At 44.7% G+C, this 21682-nt stretch overlaps 1 protein-coding gene across 2 annotated transcripts; it reads right to left on the reverse strand.

Annotated features, from left to right (window-relative positions):
* Positions 1 to 312: 312 nt before the first annotated feature.
* On the reverse strand, positions 313 to 20737 carry LOC311102166 (von Willebrand factor A domain-containing protein 5A-like). 2 transcript variants are annotated; one of them, XM_084143408.1, is made up of 18 exons: positions 20600 to 20737; positions 15942 to 15992; positions 15498 to 15700; positions 14606 to 14828; positions 13917 to 14092; positions 13606 to 13720; positions 13316 to 13491; positions 13040 to 13128; positions 12629 to 12773; positions 11501 to 11580; positions 9364 to 9478; positions 9048 to 9206; positions 8716 to 8819; positions 4085 to 4302; positions 3710 to 3871; positions 2303 to 2460; positions 1878 to 2001; positions 313 to 1612 (listed from the first exon to the last, which is right to left on the reverse strand). In XM_084143408.1, exons 2-18 carry the CDS (start codon positions 15982 to 15984, stop codon positions 1533 to 1535), a joined length of 2370 nt encoding a protein of 789 aa, XP_083999534.1. In that variant the 5' UTR covers positions 15985 to 15992; positions 20600 to 20737; the 3' UTR covers positions 313 to 1532. The 2 variants fall into 2 exon arrangements, with proteins under 2 accessions (XP_083999534.1, XP_083999533.1); XM_084143407.1 differs by having other exon boundaries at positions 3698 to 3871.
* Positions 20738 to 21682: the final 945 nt, after the last annotated feature.

Below are 21682 nucleotides of genomic sequence, written 5' to 3' on the forward strand. Positions count from 1 at the left end.
TTCCTGCATGCATTTGGCCCCATATACGTGGATAATGGATACGTACAATAATAACCCACTGGGCGCACACTGGTTGCATCAACGTTGTTTACACGTCATTTCATTGACATTGAATTGACATCTGTGCCCAGTGGGAAGGCATTTTACCAAGCATTTTGAGAAATTAAGGCAATCATTTTGGTTAGTGATGACAAGTACTGTATACACATTGTTCCCAGTAGCCTATATGGAATTGATAACCAAAACAAAGTCTAACAAGTATAGCTGTATATGGAACACATACAATACCAGTCAAAAGTTTGGACACACCTACTCATTCAAGGGTTTCTTTATTTTTTACTATTTTTTACATTGTAGAATAATAGTGAAGACATCAAAACTATGAAATAACACATACAGAATCATGTAGTAACCAAAAAAGTGTTAAACAAATCAAAATATATTTTATATTTGAGATTCTTCAAATAGCCACCCTTTGCCTTGCATGGCGCTTGCAACGCCAGGCTTGTGGGTTCGATTCCCACGGGGGGCCAGTATGAAAATGTATGCACTCACTAACTGTAAGTCGCTCTGGATAAGAGCGTCTGCTAAATGACTAAAATGTCAAATGTAAATGTAATGACAGCTTTGCACATTATTGCCATTCTCTCAACCAGCTTCATGAGGTAGTCACCTGGAATGCATTTCAATTAACAGCTGTGCCTTCTTAAAAGTTAATTTGTGGAATTTCTTTCCTTCTTAATGCGTTTGAGCCAATCAGTTGTGTTGTGACAAGGTAGGGGGGGTATACAGAAGATAGCCCTATTTGGTAAAAGACCAAGTCCATATTATGGCAAGAACAGCTCAAATAAGCAAAGAGAAATGACAGTCCATCATTACTTTAAGACATGAAGGTCAGTCAATACAGAACATTTCAAGAACTTCAAAAATGTATTCAAGTGCAGTTGCAAAAACCATCAAGCGCTATGATGAAACTGGCTCTCATAAGGACCGCCACAGGAATGGAAGACCCAGAGTTACCTCTGCTGCAGAGGATAAGTTCATTAGAGTTACCAGCCTCAGAAATTGCAGCCCAAATAAATGCAAAGTCACAGACACATCTCAACATCAACTGTTCAGAGGGCACTGTGTGAATCAGGCCTTCATGGTCGAATTGCTGCAAAGAAACCATTACTAAAGGGCACCAATAAGAAGAAGAGACCTGCTTGTGCCAAGAAACACGAGCAATGGACATTAGACCGGTGGAAATTTGTCCTTTGGTCTGGAGTCCAAATTTGAGATTTTTGATGCATGTGACAAATAAAATTGGATTTGATTTGACAATGAGATACATAAGTGTGCTAACAGTAAATTACAGTAGACTATTATAGGTAAGAGGTTGATAATTAGGCTTGTTCAGACCGGTACAGTTGCTAGCTCCACAGGTTGCTTGAAGCAGGTGACTAAAAGCAGGCAGGGAAGCGTGTGTATCTGACCCCAGGTAGAGTAGCAGGCGCATGGGGCACAGAGAGAGGACAGGCAGGGTGAACCTCTCAGAGCCCCAGGGTGTCTTTCTGCACCTGGCAACCCAGAAGGTTATTTCCAGCCTGGACACACTCGGACACACTGGCCACTGAAACACACAACATCACCAGAACAGGTATCATTATACTGTGGCATCATGGAGGCAAGGATGGGCAAAATGTATCTTCAACACTTGTTTGAATACAAAATACCACCAACATTGTATTGTGAATGATTATATTAAAAAAAAACAAATATATTTGTCATTGGATCCCTACTAGGAAATTGCTTTCACCTAAACAACTTATTTCCAATCAGGGCAGATGAAGGACAAGAGTTTAGATGCCAGGACTATGAGAGTAAACTATAGCTACCTTTCTGAGCCTGGATCCATGATGCTGCCTTCATGGCCAGAAACTGCCATTCCTCCTGAGCCTCCATCTTGAAACCATAGAGCCATAACAGGGCTAGAACCGTGGCCCACACCTCATGGTCCACCTGAGAGAGAGAGAGAGACGGAGAGAGAGCAAGAGAAAGACAGATGGAGAGACAGAGCGAGAGAGAGAGAGAGAGGAAAGAGGCAGAAGATAAGGACGCTGAGACATGGGTATTTTGGGGAGATTCAGTTCAATGGTCATCATGCCTTTGTCCAGAGCTGATGGTCTTTCTATAGAACACACGTGCAGATACTCTGTGTGAGTGCATCATCTTGCAGCATGCTCATCTGCAATATTTTCGGTTCATCTTGCTGCCTGTGGAAATGCCATATCACAGTGTCAGTTGAACTCTGTGGACCTACCTGTGCAGGCTTTGGCTTGGCCACCTCCTCCTCAGTCTTCCCCAGCACCTCAGCCAACGCTGCCTCCAGGCCCCAGGAACCAGAGGCCTTCTGAAGGGAGATCAGCTGGAGGAGAGGGTCCCTCACAGGCTTAGAGGTTGGGGCTGGAGAGTCAAAGTCTGATGGGATGGGACAACATAATGGTCAGAAATGGTTACAAATGATCAAAATGCTTACAACCCGAACCCTAACCGTTGCAGTAAAATCCTTGAGCTGTGCTTGAGTATTAAAGTCACAATAAAAATAGTAACAATTAGCATGTATTTGGAATTAGGTTAACACAGACATTAACTCTTAAAATGACCTTCGTAACAGTCTTTGTCACAGTCTAATACTTCTAAAGCATCCAAACCTGAAACCCAATGTAAATTGGTTATGTTAGTGCCGTACATTCCCATTTCCCCTTTGCCAAGATAATCCATCCACTTGACAGGTGTGCCATATCAAGAAGCTGATTAAACAGCATGATCATTACACAGGTGAACCTTGTGCTGGGGACAATAAAAGGCCACTCTAAAATGTGCAGTTTTGTCATACCACACAATGCCACAGATGTCTCAAGTTGAGGGAGCATGCAATTATCATGCTGACTGCAGGAATGACCACCAGAGCTGTTGCCAGAGAAAGAATGTTCATTTCTCTACCATAAGCCGGCGCCAACGTAGTTTTAGAGAATTTAGCAGTACGTCCAACTGGCCTCACAACCTGCAGACCATGTGTATGGCGTTGTGTGGGCGAGCGGTTTGCTGATGTCAACGTTGTGAACAGAGTGCCCCATGGTGGTGGTGGGGTTATGGTATGGGCAGGCATACGCTACGGACAACCAACACAATTGTTATTTGAATATCATGATGAGATCATGAGGCCCATTTTCTTTAAGGTATCTGTGACCAACAGATGCATATCTATATTCACAGTCATGTGAAATCCATAGATTAGGGCCTAATTAATGTATTTCAATTGACTGATTTCCTCATATGAACTGTAACTCTGTGAAATCAATTAAATTGTTGCATGTTGCGTTTATATTTTTGTTCAGTATAATTCAACATTAACAATTATTTTGTTTCCAACATTTCTGTAAAAGCTATGAAATGTGAAAATGATCAAAGTTATGAAATGTGTCAATTCCACATTGTCAAATTTAATTATTATTTGAATTGACAATGAAATTAATAAAACATGTAGTTTCATCAAAACATGCAGACTTTAAACATGAACCCATAAGATCACAATCTTAATACAAATGAACAGTATTATTATTAACTCATAATAGTGATATGTAAGCATATTGAAATAGAGTCATGAACTTGAGACATGCAACTTGTTTCTTAACCAAATAGACTTGGTGCTGACCTTCAAGCTTACTCTTTTTGCTGAACGTTAACCCTTCGCCTGGGGTATACATATCAGCTTGGACATCCTTTTTTAACATATACATATTACCGGCACTCCCCAACATCATGGGCATGGGGCTGGAATGAGCCATACTACACGCCATCATCATGGGCATGGGGCTGTGATACAACTCTGAGAAAGAAGGGAAAAACACAGGTCACTGGGTTACAAACAAAGGTACACGCACAGAACACATTAATGACTAAACAATGACGACTCCGTCTTACACGTGCAGAGGGCACAGTTTGCGACACCACAGCTCGTGGTTACCACTTATTTAGCGCGGTTTACATATATGCATAAAATAATTTCCTTGCACAGCCTCTCTGTAACACACACACTCACTCGGCGTGGGGACTTGTCTGCGTAGCAGCTGTCCTTGCAGGGCCTCTCCATCTCCTTTGTGGACAGCGATGAAGGCAGTAAAGGCACTGCTCACTCCTGATTGGACGCTGAGCTCTACCACCTTCTCTTTCACTCCCTTCTTCTCCGCATCCTGCTCCCTCTCTTCCACCTCCAGGGATCGGATCAGGGTTCGAGCCCCCAGCCTGTGGACGGTCAGTCTGGAGAGGAGGGACAGAGAGAAGAAGAAGTGGGAAAAAGGAGAGAGAGAGAGAGAGAGAGAGAGAGAGGGAGATAGAGAGAGAGAGAGAGAGAGAGAGAGAGAGAGAGAGAGAGAGAGAGAGAGAGAGAGAGGGAGATAGAGAGAGAGAGATTGAAGGTGGGAGGAGGGTTAGAGAGATTAAGTTGGTAGAGTGGGGGAGAGGGGGAGAGGAGGGTTGATGATAACATGGGGGTACCTGTTAATGTAGTCCTAGCCATCGTTTAATTTTTGCTGCGCTATGCGTTATGAAAGGAACTAGACACGGACTTGAATTATCTGTTTAGTGTGCTAACACACTCCTGGCAGTTTGTTGTAACCAAGTATTGATGCTAAATTGTGTGTTAATGGATGCTAGCTTGCAAGTTAGCTACGGCGTCATAGCTAGGCATCGTGGGTTGTTGTGGGTAGGTACTGTGTCTTGGCAGTGCCGGCTGTAGCACGAAGCGAGCTACCTAGCCGTTTTTTCGAACAGAGTCAGAGTCAACACAATAGCCATTGTGTGCCGGGTGTAGCACGAAGCTAGCTAGCTAGCCGTTCTTCAAACAAAGTCAACTCAGTGGCCATTGCTAGCTACCCAACACGACCAGCTAACTGCACGGTAGTAGCTAAATACAATATACTTGTCCTAGCTAGCCAACGTCTAATCATTGCTGCGTCATGAAAGGAACTTGACACAGACACGAATGATCTGTTTAGTGTGTTATCACACTATTGGTGGTTTGTTGTGACCAAGGGTTGGTGCTATACGGTGTGTTATTGTTATTGGATGCTAGCTTGCTAGTTAGCTATGGTGTCATAGTTGAATAAAGTGGGTTGAGTCTATTCCTTTAAACATTGAACCGCTGTGGTTCACAACAATTCTGATTTCTAAAGGTGGAAGTTGGGAGAGTTTTTGTTCGGGTGGTTCAGTGAAACAATTTTAGTTTCTGAGGTAGAAGTTTTTGGTGAGGGAGGCCCTGCTCTCTCCGCTCCCAGATGCTTAGCTCATTTAATTCCGATCTCCTCTGCATTTTTGTAGCCATTTGCTACAGCCTGTCAACTATGCCTCTGCCTATCCCTGTTCTCTCCTCTCTGCACAGGCTACACAAACGCACCACACCGCGTGGCTGCTGCCTCTCTAACCTGGTGGTCCCTGCACGCACCACCCACGTGGAGTTCCAGGTCGCAGGCAGCCTCTGGAACTGCCGTTCTGCTGCCAACAAAGCTGACTTCATCCCAGCCTATGCCAACCTCCAGTCCCTCGACTTCCTGGCGCTGACGGAAACATGGATCACCACTGAAAACACTGCTACTCCTACTGCTCTCTCCTCGTCTGACCATGTGTTCTCGCATACCCCGAGAGCATCTGGTCAGAGGGGTGGTGGTACAGGAATCCTCATTTCTCCCAAGTGGACATTCTAAATTTTTCCCCTAACCCATCTGTCTATCTCCTCATTTGAATTCCATGCTGTCACAGTCACTAGCCCATTTAAGCTTAATATCCTTGTCATCTATCGCCCTCCAGGTTCCCTTGGAGAGTTCATCAATGAGCTTGACGCCTTGATAAGTTCCTTCCCTGAGGATGGCTCACCCCTCACAGTTTTGGGGGATTTCAACCTCCCTATATCCACATTTGACTCATTTCTCTCTGCCTCCTTCTTTCCACTCCTCTCCTCTTTTGACCTCACCCTCTCACCGTCCCCCCCTACTCACAAGGCAGGCAATACGCTTGACCTCATCTTCACTAGATGCTGCTCCTCTACTAATCTCACTGCAACTCCCCTCCATGTCTCCGACCACTACTTTGTTTCCTTTTCTCTCTCGCTCTCCTCCCACACTACTCACTCTGCCCCTACACAGATGGTAATGCGCCGCCGCAACCTTCGCTCTCTCTCTCCCACTACTCTCTCCTCTTCCATCCTATCATCTCTTCCCTCTGCTCAATCCTTCTCCCTCCAATCTCCTGATTCTGCCTCCTCAACCCTCCTCTCCTCCCTTTCTGCATCCTTTGACTCTCTGTGTCCCCTATCCTCCCGGCCGGCTCGGTCCTCCCCTCCAGCTCCGTGGCTTGATGACTCATTCGAGCTCACAGAACAGAGCTCCGGGCAGCGGAGCGGAAATGGAAGAAAACTAAACTCCCTGCCGACCTGGCATCTTTTCACTCCCTCCTCTCTACATTTTCTTCATCTGTTTCTGCTGCTAAAGCCACCTTCTACCACTCTAAATTCCAAGCATCTGCCTCTAACCCTAGGAAGCTCTTTGCCACATTTTCCTCCCTCCTGAATCCCCCCCCCCCCCCCCCCCCCCCCCTCCTCTCTCTCTGTGGATGACTTCGTCAACCACTTTGAAAAGAAGGTTGACGACATCCGATCCTCGTTTGTTAAGTCTAATGACACTGCTGGTCCTGCTCACACTGCCCTACCCTATGCTTTGACTTCTTTCTCCCCTCTCTCTCCAGATAAAATCCTGCGACTTGTGACTGCAGGCCGCCCAACAACCTGCCCGCTTGACCCCATCCCCTCCTCCCTTCTCCAGACCATCTCCGGTGACCTTCTCCCCTACCTCACCTCGCTGATCAACTCATCCCTGACCGCTGGCCATGTCCCTTCCGTCTTCAAGAGAGCGAGAGTTGCTCCCCTTCTCAAAAAACCAACACTCGACCCCACTGATGTCAACAACTACAGACCAGTATCCCTTCTTTCTTTTCTTTCCAAAACTATTGAGCGTGCCGTCTTTAGCCAACTCTCTTGCTATCTCTCTCAGAATGACCTTCTTGATCCAAACCAATCAGGTTTCAGGACTGGTCATTCAACTGAGACTGCTCTTCTCTGTGTCACGGAGACTCTCCGCACTGCTAAAGCTAACTCTCTCTCCTCTGCTCTTGTCCTTCTAGACCTGTCTGCTGCCTTTGATACTGTGAACCATCAGATCCTCCTCTCCACCCTCTCCGAGCTGGGCATTTCCGGCGCGGCTCACTCCTGGATTGCGTCCTACCTGACCGGTCGCTCCTACCAAGTGGCGTGGCGAGATGCTGTCTCCGCACCACGTGCTCTCACCACTGGTGTCCCCCAGGGCTCAGTTCTAGGCCCTCTCCTTTTCTCCCTATACACCAAGTCACTTGGCTCTGTCATATCCTCACATGGCCTTTCATATCATTGCTACGCTGACGATACACAACTAATCTTCTCCTTTCCCCCTTCTGATAACCAGGTGGCGAATCGCATCTCTGCATGTCTGGCAGACATATCCGTATGGATGATGGATCACCACCTCAAGCTGAACCCTGGCAAGACGGAGCTGCTCTTCCTCCCGGGGAAGGACTGCCCGTTCCATGATCTCGCCATCACGGTCGACAACTCCGCTGTGTCCTCCTCCCAGAGTGCGAAGAGCCTAGGCGTGACCCTGGACAACACCCTGTCGTTCTCCGCCAACATCAAGGCGGTGACCCGATCCTGCAGGTTCATGCTCTACAACATTCGGAGAGTACGACCCTGCCTTACACAGGAAGCGGCACAGGTCCTAATCCAGGCACTTGTCATCTCCCGTCTGGACTATTGCAACTCGCTGTTGGCTGGCCTCCCTGCCTGTGCCATTAAACCCCTACAACTCATCCAGAATGCTGCAGCCCGTCTGGTGTTCAACCTTCCCAAGTTCTCTCACGTCACCCCCCTCCTCCGCACACTCCACTGGCTTCCAGTTGAAGCTCGCATCCGCTACAAGACCATGGTGCTTGCCTATGGAGCAGTGAGGGGAACGGCACCTCTGTACCTTCAGGCTCTGATCAGTCCCTACACCCAAACGAGGGCATTGCGTTCATCCACCTCTGGCCTGCTGGCTCCCCTTCCTCTGCGGAAGCATAGTTCCCGCTCAGCCCAGGCAAAACTGTTCGCTGCTCTGGCACCCCAATGGTGGAACAAGCTCCCTCACGACGCCAGGACAGCGGAGTCACTCACCACCTTCCGGAGACATTTGAAACCCCACCTCTTTAAGGAATACCTGGGATAGGATAAAGTAATCCTTCTAACCCCCCCCCCCCCCCCCCCCCCAAAATTGTAAAGTGGTTATCCCACTGGCTATAGGGTGAACGCACCAATTTGTGAGTCGCTCTGGCTAAGAGCGTCTGCTAAATTACGTTAATGTGCCCTTGAGCAAGGCACTTAACCCTAATTGCTCCTGTAAGTCGCTCTGGATAAGAGCGTCTGCTAAATGACTAAAATGTAAATGTACCTACAGTACTAAATGTATCAAATCATATAACATAACTGAAATGCATTAGAAGTGCTGGGACAGTTTCTGTTAATGGAACGTCATGGCAGTCTTGCCTGTAAATAGTGGCACATTCCCTTAATGCATCTGACCAAGGCCTGCACAGTGTAAACAGTGTTGTTTTTACCCAGTGTCCTCTGCAGGTTTGAGACTGAAGCTCAGCTGATTCTCAACAGGCTGCTCAGCCAGGCTGTACTTCACTGTCACCGAGCCCTCTGTGTCCCCCGAGCTCTGAGAGAGGGAGAGAAGGAGAGAGAGAAAGAAAGACAGACAGACAGACAGACAGAATGAGAGAAAGAGAAAACAAGGAAATACAGGGTTGAGTTAAAGACGTGGACCGTGACCCAAAAAATGGTTGTCTTGCAAATAAGTTATGACCTTCCCAGTGTCCTTTGAACATTGACACACTGTATGTTCAACAATATTAACACTCATAACAGTAGAAGGCAGAGCCCTCACCTCCCCAGTGAGCTGGGCATACAGAAGTGCCCTTTGACCCTGGAAGAGCACTCTGATTGGTGGAGATAGAGGGGTGACAGACACCTCCTTTGGGACATTCCACTTGACTGAGATGTCCACCACAGCAGGCTGCAGGGCAAACCGGAGGGACTGCATCACCTGAGGGAGGAGAGTGAAGGAGGGGCAGAGTAAAAAAAGGAAATAAAAAGGAAAGAGAAAAAGCAATAGAGAGAATAATGGAGGTGATGAAAATGTTTGTAACCAATACAGCCCTCTCTTTACAGACACACACACACACACTAATAAGCTCTCTTACTTTGGGCTGCATCCTGTCCTGTCCTGTGATAAACTGTGCATGCCCTCCGGCCTGTTTGGCCACCCCAGAGATGAGAGCAGTGCTGGCCCCCTCCCCAATCCCAAAGGAGAAGCACCTGGCAGGGACACACCCAGGAAACAGTATTATTGTTGTGGTTGTTGTCAAATACTAAAATAAGGCTATCAACCAAATCCCTATCACTTGTATCATTTTCTTGTGCTTGTGGGCTGACTGAATTAAAACATAACTGTACAGGAAGAATCATCAATACAAAAGCTTTCATTTTCTCACAGGGGTGAAAAAACCCTAACCTACATAACTCTCCCACACTGCTGCTCACAGACAGGTTGGGTAGGTTTACTTTAGATTGGGTTTTACAATGAATCTTTTGAGTCAAAAAGACCAGTGGTTAGAGCATTGTTGATATACACTACCAGTCAAAAGTTTGGACACACCTACTCATTCAACGGTTTTTCTTTATTTTTACTATTTTCTACATTGTAGAATAATAGTGAAGACATCACAACTATGAAATAACACATATGGAATCATGTAGTAACCAAAAAAGTGTTAAACAAATCAAAACATATTTTATATTTGAGATTATTCAAATAGCCACCCTTTGCCTTGATGACAGATTTGCACACTCTTGGCATTCTCTCAACCAGCTTCATGAGGTAGTCACATAGAATGCATTTGAATTAACAGGTGTGCCTTCTTAAAAGTTAATTTGTGGAATTTCTTTACTTCTTAATACGTTTGATCCAATCAGTTGTGTTGTGAAAAGGAGGGGGGGTATACAGAAGATAGCCCTATTTGGTAAAAGACCAAGTCCATATTATGGCAAGAACAGCTCAATTACTTTAAGACATGAAGGTCAGTCAATACGGAACATTTCAAGAACTTTGAAAGTTTCTTCAAGTGCAGTCGCAAAAAACATCAAGCTCTATGATGAAACTGGCTCTCATGAGGACTGCCACAGGAATGGAAGACCCAGAGTTACCTCTGCTGCAGTGGATAAGTTCATTAGAGTTACCAGCCTCAGAAATTGTAGCCCAAATAAATGCTTCACAGAGTTCAAGTAACAGACACATCTCAACATCAACTGTTCAGAGGGGACTGTGTGAATCAGACCTTCATGGTCGAATTGCTGCAAAGAAACCACTACTAAAGGACACCAATAAGAAGAAGAGAAATGTTTGGCCAAAGAAACACGAGCAATGGACATTAGACCGGTGGAAATTTGTCCTTTGGTCTGGAGTCCAAATTGGAGATTTTTGTCTTTGTGAGACGCGGTGTGAGTGAACGGCTGATCTCCGCATGTATATTTCCCACCGTAAAGCATGGAGGAGGAGGTGTTATGGTGTGGGGATGCTTTCTGCTGACACTGTCTGTGATTTATTTAGAATTCAAGGCACACTTAACCAGCATGGCTACCACAGCATTCTGCAGCAATACGCCATCCCATCTAGTTTGGGCTTATTGGGACTATCAATTGTTTTTCAACAGGACAATGACCCAACACACCTCCAGGCTGTGTAAGGGCTATTTAACCAAGAAAGAGAGTGATGGAGTGCTGCATCAGATGACCTGGCCTCCACAATCCCCCGACCTCAACCCAATTGAGATGGTTTGAGATGAGTCAGACGGCAGAGTGAAGGGAAAGCAGCCAACAAGTGCTCAGCATGTGAGAAGTCCTTCAAGACTGTTGGAAAAACATTCCAGGTGAAGCTGGTTGAGATCATGCCAAGAGTGTGCAAAGCTGTCATCAAGGCAAAGGGTGGCTATTTGAAGAATCTCAAATATAAAATATATTTGGATTTGTTTAACACTTTTTTGGTTACTACATGATTCCATATGTGTTATTTCATAGTTTTGATGACTTCACTATTCTTCTACAATGTAAAAAATAGTAAAAACAAAGAAAAACCCTTGAATGAGTAGGTGTGTCCAAACCTTTGACTGGTACTGTAGTTTCCACTGGTTTACTTTCCAGACAGGTGCAATGGCCTCTGTAACAAACTCTCTATTAAAACCAGTTAGTGTAAATATTTCACAGGTGGGAGGTAACAGAGCTAGCTATGGGATCTCTGCCCCAAGTAGGTAATGATAGGGGAAACAGTGCTTGTGGGTCCACCTGTGAGAACCAGCATTCGTCTTCACCAGATCCAGGACTTCCTTGGTGTTTCTCACCTCACCATCAGTGAACAAGAAGAGCTGAGGATGACAGAGGGTATGTTCATCATGTGTTAACGTTAAATAATGTATGTGCAGCCCTGAGGTATACTGAGTATGTTTCCCCAGTAACCAAAAAACACAGGTCTATTTGCTGTCCCAGTAAGCCAGGCGTGGTACTGCAAATACCACACTCAAAAGACACTGTTTGGTTGGGTGTAACTCTGTAACTAAACATGCCATTGGTTGGCTGTAACGCAGTAACTAAACATGCCATTGGCTCTCGTGAGGGGGGGGGGTGAATGTAGCGGACATGAGTTAGTCATGGTCTTGTCATGAGGTAGCCCCGCCTGCAAACTTCAGAACCAGTGTCTGTACTCGGCCCAGGCGGGAATGTCCTCATGGACTAAGACAAATGGTTGCTGCCGTGGGAGACCCGTGTTCATATCCCTCCCGCGTGTTCCACATGGAAAGGTGGGAGGAGTTTGAGGTGTTTCAGGAGGAACCTGTATGGATCTCAGTGTGTAAGGTATGTAGAAGGCCAATGAATGAGGTGATTAGAGGTTAAAACAAATATTAAAGTGCCACTCCACAATAACTGACAGATTTTTTTAAACCACATTGTGGACCACTCAGATAGTTGAGACACTAAAAAACAAACCTAGTCAAACATGGTACAGTTGTTCCTTTCGCGTCATCGATAATACATCACATCATCTACATTTTTGGTAACCGTTATTATACATTACGTCATCTATACACGTATGCATTAACAAAACTAAGTAAAGTAGATAAAAGGACATTCAGGAACTTATAAAGAAACGTCTCTGTTGGAGGATACGTTGGCAGGCTTTAGCAGAGGCATTTACATTATTGTTACCTAATAACATTTCACACAATTTATTATTTTCAGCTAGATTGTTAAAATTAGCATTTTGGCTGGACAGCTGACGAAAAAGATCATCCCTAATGTCATTGTATAACCCACAGTAAAGCAAGGCATGAGGTTCTGTTTCAATGGAACCATCGTTACAGAAAGTACAGACATTTCTCTATGGGAGTGGTTGTGTATGTAAGGTGTGTAAGTTACCTGTCTGGGCTGGTTGGGGAGGCAGGGCTGGCTGTAGATATGTTTTAAAGGCTGGAGGATCTCTGTACCTCCCATGTCAGCACTCATTCCCTTCACCTTCTGTAGAGCCTCATCCATAGTCTTCTGGCTGTACTCCACACTCTTACTGACGTCCAGATAGACACACACACAAGGTCAAAGGGTCATCACCACAACATATTACAGACCGAAGCCATGGACATTTTCATCTTTAACCTAACTGCTGCTAATGATTAGATGTAAACATTAACTGTCACACAATGTCACTGTTTATCTTTGAATACGGATTACTTGGTGCAACATACATGATAAAACCCTAGAACGACATTGCTAAATGTGTTTAGAAACAACTTGAACTGATTGAGACGGGGGTTGGAAGGAGAGAACACTCACGGAAAGAAGGACTTATAACTGGACCCAAAGCCGATGATGTTGAAGTAGCAACCCATTGGCAGGCTTTTCAGCAAGAGCAGCAGAGTATCCTGCAAGAGAGAAATCCAACAAGTGTCTTTACTCCTCAATAAACCTTATAGGACAGTCTTAAAGAACTAGTACAGAATAGTAACCACTGTGTCCTGGATTTCACTCCAAACTATCTCTTGGTGAATGCTGTGTAGCTTGAGCTGTTCATTTACTAGAATAGGATTGTGTGTGTGTGTGTATTCATACCCTGGCACTGCCAATACGGTCCTGTGCCCCAGACCCATTGTGCATGGGGCATCCCATGCTGCCAGAGCGATCCACCACGAACAGGAACTCCCCGTGTGAGGTCAGCGATGACATCACATCCTTGGGGAACTCTGGGTACAGGCTCAGCATGACCACTGGGTCACCCATCAGAGAGCCTGGGGGGGAGAGAAAAGAAAGAAACAAAAGTAAGAAAGAAGAAAGGTCCAACAGTCTTTCTCCATTTCTACAGGACATCTCTCCACCCACCAGTACACCCACCACCCACTCACCTGGCTTGGCAGAAGCCTGTCCTGCCTCTACTATAGCAGTAGGCTGATGGGTGTCTTGGTAATACAACAACAGCTCAACGTCCCGGTCAAACTGATGACCTGCAGCCAGACTGACCTGCAGTTAGAACAACATTCACATGAAGACAGAGCAGTCAGAGGGAATTTAACAACTATGAAGGATTCTGATGGTTCATGATGCTAGTGAGAGTGCAAGCACACAGACATACTGTACACACACATCCATACGTATGTACGTAAAGAAACACACTTCCACATGCATATGAACACAAACACAGACAGACACACAGTACCGTGGCTTGGGTTTTCTCTGTGTTGAGGTAGTTGAGTGGGTCCAGGGGACAGTTGGACTCTACTCTAGAGATGGGATGAGGGGACGACACGCGGGCACTGAGGGACAGACTGTAGGGCACAGAACCAGCGGGCACTGAGGACACCTGGGCACTGCCATCACTACCACTGTCTGACCCTTAGAGAGAGAGAGATGGGGTGAGGGAGAAAGGAAGAGAGAGAGAGATGGGGTGAGGGAGAGAGGAAGAGAGAGAGAGGGACAGGGTGAGGGAGAGAGACAGGGTCAGGGAGGGAGGAAGAGGGAGAGAGAGAGACAGAAGAAAGAAGGAGAGAGAGGAGAGAGAGAGAGAGAGAGAGAGAGAGAGAGAGAGAGAGAGAGAGAGAGAGAGAGAGAGAGAGAGAGAGACCAACAAATTAGCATGTTTTTGTTCCAGCCCAGCACTACCACCTTTCAACTCACCAACTCACCAAGACCTTGATTAATTCACTCAGGTGTATTAAAACTGGACTGGAACTAAAGCCTACACCATCCAATGTGAGTTTCAAAGAGCAGGACTGAAGACCACTACCCTATGGGACCAGGTACTGGTTCCTAGTCACACTGCTGCCCACAATATTTTTACTTTGTTTTGCACTGCCCTATGACATATTACTGGTTTGTGTCTCTCTATACAGGTGTCCATGTTCTTACCCTGGGGTTGGTAGCGGGGGTTGAGCACGGCGGGCAGGCAGAGCCTCAGGCTGTCGTCAGCCTGTACAGCCAGCTCTGTCACATAGTCCAGGCTGACAGAGGCCTTCTCTCCTGGAGGCAGACTACCCACACTCAGCTTGAACACGTCCGGGCTCTCATCACTCTCTTCCAATAGGAAGGCCTGCTGTCCCGAGCTCAATGCATCATCATACTGCTCCTGCGCCTGAGGGGGGACAGAGGAAGACAGGGACGCATCATCAACCTGAGACACAGCATAGTACAGTAGCATACATCCAGGGGAGGGTGCTGTCTGACTGACACTAGTCAGGTCAATGGGGTTTGACAGAGAGTAGGATTTGACAAAGCAGTGGATGGAGAACCAGTTTTATAGGGTCAAAATCTAATACTGAGAGCAGAGAGCTGCTGGTTAACCAATAAGTGATAATTATAAATAATGGATTGGATTCATATAGAGCAAAATCAGTTTACATTGTAATGGGGAAACTCCCCTCATCCACCATCAATGTGTGGCACCCACCTGGGTGATGCACAGCAACCATTTTGTAACAGAACGCTCACCACACATCAGATCGCATGGTGGAGAGGAGTGACATATGCCAATTAGGAATGAAGGGGATTATTAGGTGGCCATGATGGAAATGGGGCCAGGTTAGTCGGCCGGTAACACTTAACACCAAGTTGCTCTTAAACCTGTGTAATAACGCTGTAACTACACTAGTAACAACATTTGAACTAACATGTTATTGATTGGTATTAACGTGAAATCAACCCAAATCCTGCTATAAATTATACTTTTGTAGATCTCAGAAAAATGTCTTAAAAATGTCTACAGTTGCATTTGTCTCGATGTTGACTTGTCATCTCTCCTCACCTTCTGTTTCTCCTGAACCTCAGCCACCACCTCAGTCTGTCCTATCTTGGCGCTGAACCTGCAGACAGCAGCCTCTCCTGGTAGAGGGAAAACAAAGATGGCCTCCAGAGGGCTTTTCTCCTGGTTCTCATACTGCAGAGTGGAGCTCACAGTGGCCACATGCCCCTGCACACTCACCTCCACAGCAATACTCTTCAGAGGCACTGAGAGAGGGAGGTATGGAGGGAGAGAGGGAGGGATAGATGGAAGAGAGAAAACTTACGATGACAATGTTTGGGAACCACTTGGAGATAGTAAATGTGATTTAACGCTCATCTCATGGAAATGTTTAATTTAGTGAACAACAATATAAATGTGGTGGAATGTTCTTTAGTATTTCTTTAATAAAAAAGGAAGAGAAACAGACACTGGAAGTAAACAATCATTTCTGCTTTCAAACCGTACCTGGTTCATTCTTGACAGTTACCAATCCACAGCAGTTCACCATTTTGGCTCCTGAATGGGGAAGTCAGGTGTCATATCATTGTCCTCTTACCGGCCTGTTACTTTAATGAAGTTAATTGCTGTGCAACAGTAAACAGTTAATCGTAATATGCCAAGTGTCTATGATAAATTGTTTTATAAAGGCAGCCACAGAAGGCAACTACTGACAGTAGGATGAGAGCCATTGAGAGGTTTATCTAACCATGTTGGCAGGGCTCTACAACAATGTTCCCTCTCATTTTTTACGGCACTGAGCAAATTTCAAATCTGCTGAACGCAAACTTGAACATTGTGAAAATTCTGTGCACCTTCCAGCGCGCGTTTACTATTAACACTGAGTCTGTACCATCTTTAATTTACAGTTTTAACAGTGGCCAAGTAGGCTACTGTGGCTGTTTGATCATAATGTAGGCCTACCAGAGGTGCCTACCATCAAAAACAATGGAGAAAATTCATAGCATAACATTTTAACATGGAAATAGCAGCGGGAGAACAAGTATTTGATACACTGCCGATTTTGCAGGTTTTCCTACTTACAAAGCATGTAGAGGTCTGTAATTTTTATCATAGGTACACTTCAACTGTGAGAGACGGAATCTAAAACTGAAATCCAGAAAATCACATTGTATGATTTTTAAGTAATTAATTTGCATTTTATTGCATGACATAAGTATTTGATCACCTACCAACCAGTAAGAATTCCGGCTCTCACAGACCTGTTAGTTTTTCTTTAAGAAGCCCTCCTGTTCTCCACTCATTACCTGTATTAACTGAACCTGTTTGAACTCGTTACCTGTATAAAAGACACCTGTCCACACACTCAATCAAACAGACTCCAACCTCTCCACAATGGCCAAGACCAGAGAGCTGTGTAAGGACATCAGGGATAAAATTGTAGACCTGCACAAGGCTGGGATGGGCTACAGGACAATAGGCAAGCAGATTGGTGAGAAGGCAACAACTGTTGGCGCAATTATTAGAAAATGGAAGAAGTTCAAGATGACGGTCAATCACCCTCGGTCTGGGGCTCCATGCAAGATCTCACCTCGTGGGGCATCAATGATCATGAGGAAGGTGAGGGATCAGCCCAGAACTACACGGCAGGACCTGGTCAATGACCTGAAGAGAGCTGGGACCACAGTCTCAAAGAAAACCATTAGTAACACACTACGCCGTCATGGATTAAAATCCTGCAGCGCACGCAAGGTCCCCCTGCTCAAGCCAGCGCATGTCCAGGCCCGTCTGAAGTTTGCCAATGACCATCTGGATGATCCAGAGGAGGAATGGGAGAAGGTCATGTGGTCTGATGAGACAAAAAAATAGCTTTTTGGTCTAAACTCCACTCGCCGTGTTTGGAGGAAGAAGAAGGATGAGTACAACCCCAAGAACACCATCCCAACCGTGAAGCATGGAGGTGGAAACATCATTCTTTGGGGATGCTTTTCTGCAAAGGGGACAGGACGACTGCACCGTATTGAGGAGAGGATGGATGGGGCCATGTATCGCGAGATCTTGGCCAACAACCTCCTTCCCTCAGTAAGAGCATTGAAGATGGGTCGTGGCTGGGTCTTCCAGTATGACAACGACCCGAAACACACAGCCAGGGCAACTAAGGAGTGGCTCCGTAAGAAGCATCTCAAGGTCCTGGAGTGGCCTAGCCAGTCTCCAGACCTGAACCCAATAGAAAATCTTTGGAGGGAGCTGAAAGTCCGTATTGCCCAGCGACAGCCCCGAAACCTGAAGGATCTGGAGAAGGTCTGTATGGAGGAGTGAGCCAAAATCCCTGCTGCAGTGTGTGCAAACCTGGTCAAGACCTACAGGAAACGTATGATCTCTGTAATTGCAAACAAAGGTTTCTGTACCAAATATTAAGTTCTGCTTTTCTGATGTATCAAATACTTATGTCATGCAATAAAATGCAAATTAATTACATAAAAATCATACAATGTGATTTTCTGGATTTTTGTTTAAGATTCCGTCTCTCACAGTTGAAGTGTACCTATGATAAAAATTACAGACCTCTACATGCTTTGTAAGTAGGAAAACCTGCAAAATCGGCAGTGTATCAAATACCTGTTCTCCCCACTGTATCATTCAGCCTACAGTAGCAGCAAATGTGTGGTGTTAAATGTAGGACTACATTCCATTGGAATTTTGAAAAAAAACATCCAGGGCTTGACATTAACCTGTTTATCCACTTGTCCTTCAGACAAGGAGGTGACTGAAAATGTTGTTGTGTTGTTTGATGCAAGAAACCACTTTACAAAATATAATGCATTATTATTCCCATACCATTATTACAGAGGATCAGACAAATTACGCTACCCTCTGCCTGTTGGCTACTTAGTGTATTCAAACCTGTCCCAAAATACAACACTGGCCCTTTAAGACAAAAAAAAAGAAGCTCTTTCCCTGACTGGCTTTTCAAAGATAAGCCTACTACAGCTCTGATTGGTTATGCTGCACCGGTCTGTGTAGAAGTACGGGCTGAGTCCTGCACAATACAAGCCTGCTCCAATACAATCCTGCTCCGGTGCGTTCGGCCTACAACAACATCTCTTGCATAGTTCGTTTTGTTTAGGTATGTTGCATTTAAAGTGGCTAATATTGCATTGATTCGATCACAATTGTCACAGTAAAGGGAAACGTTGATAGTGTTAACTAACAGGGAAAACACTAGAAAGTTGAGTGAAAGTTGTGGTTCTCTCAGTGGGCTGATATTTCTTCTGGGGTCTGCGCGGCAGTCCCAGGGAGCTGCGTGGCATTCTCAGGGCTATGAGGGCGTGCAGTTTAGAGGGAACATTGCTCTACAACAACTTTTCCCACTGCTACCAGCTTTTCCAATTGGTGCACAAGCACAGGTTTTGGTCACACTTTTTTATTTATTTATTGATAATTGATAATGACCTGGCCTTTGTCCCATAATGTACCTGCATTCCATACAGAACCAGGCTAATAATGACAAGCCATCTTTTAAATTAGCATGCCCTTGTGCCCGGGTAAAGATCTTACAGGAAAGCAAATGAAGCAGGCATAATTTCAATAATGATTGGATCTTTCATTTGTGGGTTGAGCAAGTAGCCTATATGCAGGGTTCATACAGACATTGGCAAGACAATTTTAAATGACTTTTTCAAGCACTTAATTGTAATTTTCAAAGACCTACATATGATATTAAATTGTTTTAATAGGCGATAAAAGTATACATTACCACTGTAAGAATAACACGTTTTAATAGGCCTAACCAATGGCATTATGAATTGACATTCACATGATTATTTTTACATTCTAAATATGTCAGAATAATGTGGGCATTGCCTGACTAAATAGACAGTAAAATAGGGACCTTGTAGCAGTCATAACACAGATTCAGCAGTAGTCAGGCAGATAGAGGTGCAAATGAATATTGCATTAATTTCCACAGCGCTGGTGATGACGTGATAAATGTCCAATTATATTATATTTTCAAACTGACTTTAAAATGTGAGCATTCAAAAAGAAAAAGGCCACTTCTCAGGCAAAACCTGTCCTAACCGTACAAGGCAAAGGTGGGATCTTCTAGGCTCAAACGCAGCCTCCCCATTGAGTTACCAAATGTGAACATCCCAAAACAGGCACTTCTAAACATTTGGCCACACCTATTCTTGGCGCGCAGGCCAGCTATATCTATGCATGCACAAGCACGCGTGTTCACACATTAAACATGACAAGAGTGTGCAAAGCTGTCATCAAGGCAAAGGGTGGCTCCTTTGAAGAATCTAAAATCTATTTTGATTTGTTTAACACTTTTTCGGTTACTACATGATTCCATATGTGTTATTTCATAGTTTTGATGTCTTCACTATTATTCTACAATGTAGAAAATACTGAAAATAAAGAAAAACCCTGGAATGAGTAGGTGTGTCCAAACTTTTGACTGGTAAATGTAAATATGTTGGATAAACATTGACATGAATGACATGTGACTATTGTTGTCTCTTGCTAGGCACATGAGGTTTGGTCATGAATGCTAGGGTTGGTTTCCCAACCTTTTTCGGTTACTGTACCAACAAGAACATTTTGCTCTGTCCAGAGTACCCCTGAAGTACCCCCTAATGTGCATTTGACCAGTTAGCCTATGGTCTCATGAGTCTTCTCAAGTACCCTCTGTGGATAGGCCAAGTACCCCCAGGGGTACCACCAGTGTCATATATTTAAAAAATGTCAGGACTAGTTCAAGTGGTCTCTGGGCAATAGAGTAAAACACTCACACACGCAAAAAAAAAAATCACAATTGCCCCCGGTCTCCCCAACATGATTCATTTCTGAACGTTCTGTAACGTTGCGCACTCTAGAACAGACACTGATGCGTGGTCACTTTGCTTGTTGCTCCGCACAGTCGTTACGTCTGTCTATTCAAGCAACCTAAATCAAACATCCATAAAATAAGGATAGTATGATACGTGGATGATATCGAATTGAATGGCAATTTCTGGCTAACTTTTATTGGCCACCAACAATAATAAGCAAAGTAGGCTAAATGTCATTTCAACATTTGTTGTCTGATAAAATGTAGAATATTTTGAGAACCGGAATGCTTTGAAATAAATAGGAGAATCATCCCATAAACGACATATTACCTTAAAATCTGTGATAAACTAGTTTTCAATGATTGCGTTTTACTGGTTCTGGCGATAAAATCCCACGGTTTCTACTTTCGTTTAGTGTTAATATCCGAGTAGGATGCTTCTTCCTGGTTTATAAAGCCAAACTTCTATAGTAAACATTGCGCAATCAACTCATTGGCCAGTGTTCATAGTCACGCCTACTATCTTCCTTGCCAATGGTGAAAAGACACATTGGGCCTATTCAACCAATCGTTGTTCTTGCGTCTGTAGTGCAGGTTTTCAGTACCATATAACGCATTTAAAAGTCTTATCAGGCATATATTTCTATAGGCTATAGCAATTCGTCAGTGGACTGAACGCGAAACATAGCTGTCTGGTCATTGTGTTTATACCTGGTCAATTCATTGGTTATCTACAGTCAGAGTGAAGTATGGTGATACCACATTCCGCTGCCCTTATTAGGCTTAATAAGACGTTAATGGGGTCTTCTAGCCTACTCTTCCTCATCATACATAACGCTCCTCATGGACCCTATTAATCAGATGTGTTCAAGCAGGGCTGGAACAAAAGCCGGCACACCCAGTGGCTCTCCAGGAGGGGTTGGCAACTCCTGCTGTAGGTTCCATGCAGAAGGAACAGTGGAGTCATTAATAAAAATAGATACAATGACCAATAAAGTGCAGTGGTATATGAGGACTTACATGAATACAGAGACACAGTGTTACATGATCACACAGTAAAGGCACTGGGGTAGGCACACATCTGGCTTCCCATATTGTCCACAACTCCTTCCTGCATGCATTTGGCCCCATATACGTGGATAATGGATACGTACAATAATAACCCACTGGGCGCACACTGGTTGCATCAACGTTGTTTACACGTCATTTCATTGACATTGAATTGACATCTGTGCCCAGTGGGAAGGCATTTTACCAAGCATTTTGAGAAATTAAGGCAATCATTTTGGTTAGTGATGACAAGTACTGTATACACATTGTTCCCAGTAGCCTATATGGAATTGATAACCAAAACAAAGTCTAACAAGTATAGCTGTATATGGAACACATACACTACCAGTCAAAAGTTTGGACA

The sequence above is a fragment of the Coregonus lavaretus genome (assembly GCF_964263955.1).
Source record: "Coregonus lavaretus genome assembly, chromosome: 26".
Lineage (NCBI taxonomy): Eukaryota > Metazoa > Chordata > Actinopteri > Salmoniformes > Salmonidae > Coregonus > Coregonus lavaretus.

Excerpts from the sequence above, each read along its gene's own strand:
- LOC311102166 (XM_084143407.1), bottom strand. The coding sequence starts at position 15,984 with ATGGTGAACTGCTGTGGATTGGTAACTGTCAAGAATGAACCAG. Across the intron at positions 9,479-11,500 it reads ACGAATGCTGGTTCTCACAG|GTGCTTCTCCTTTGGGATTG; the intron begins GTGGACCCACAA and ends TGTCCCTGCCAG. Across the intron at positions 2,002-2,302 it reads CCAAGCCAAAGCCTGCACAG|GTGGACCATGAGGTGTGGGC; the intron begins GTAGGTCCACAG and ends TCTCTCTCTCAG.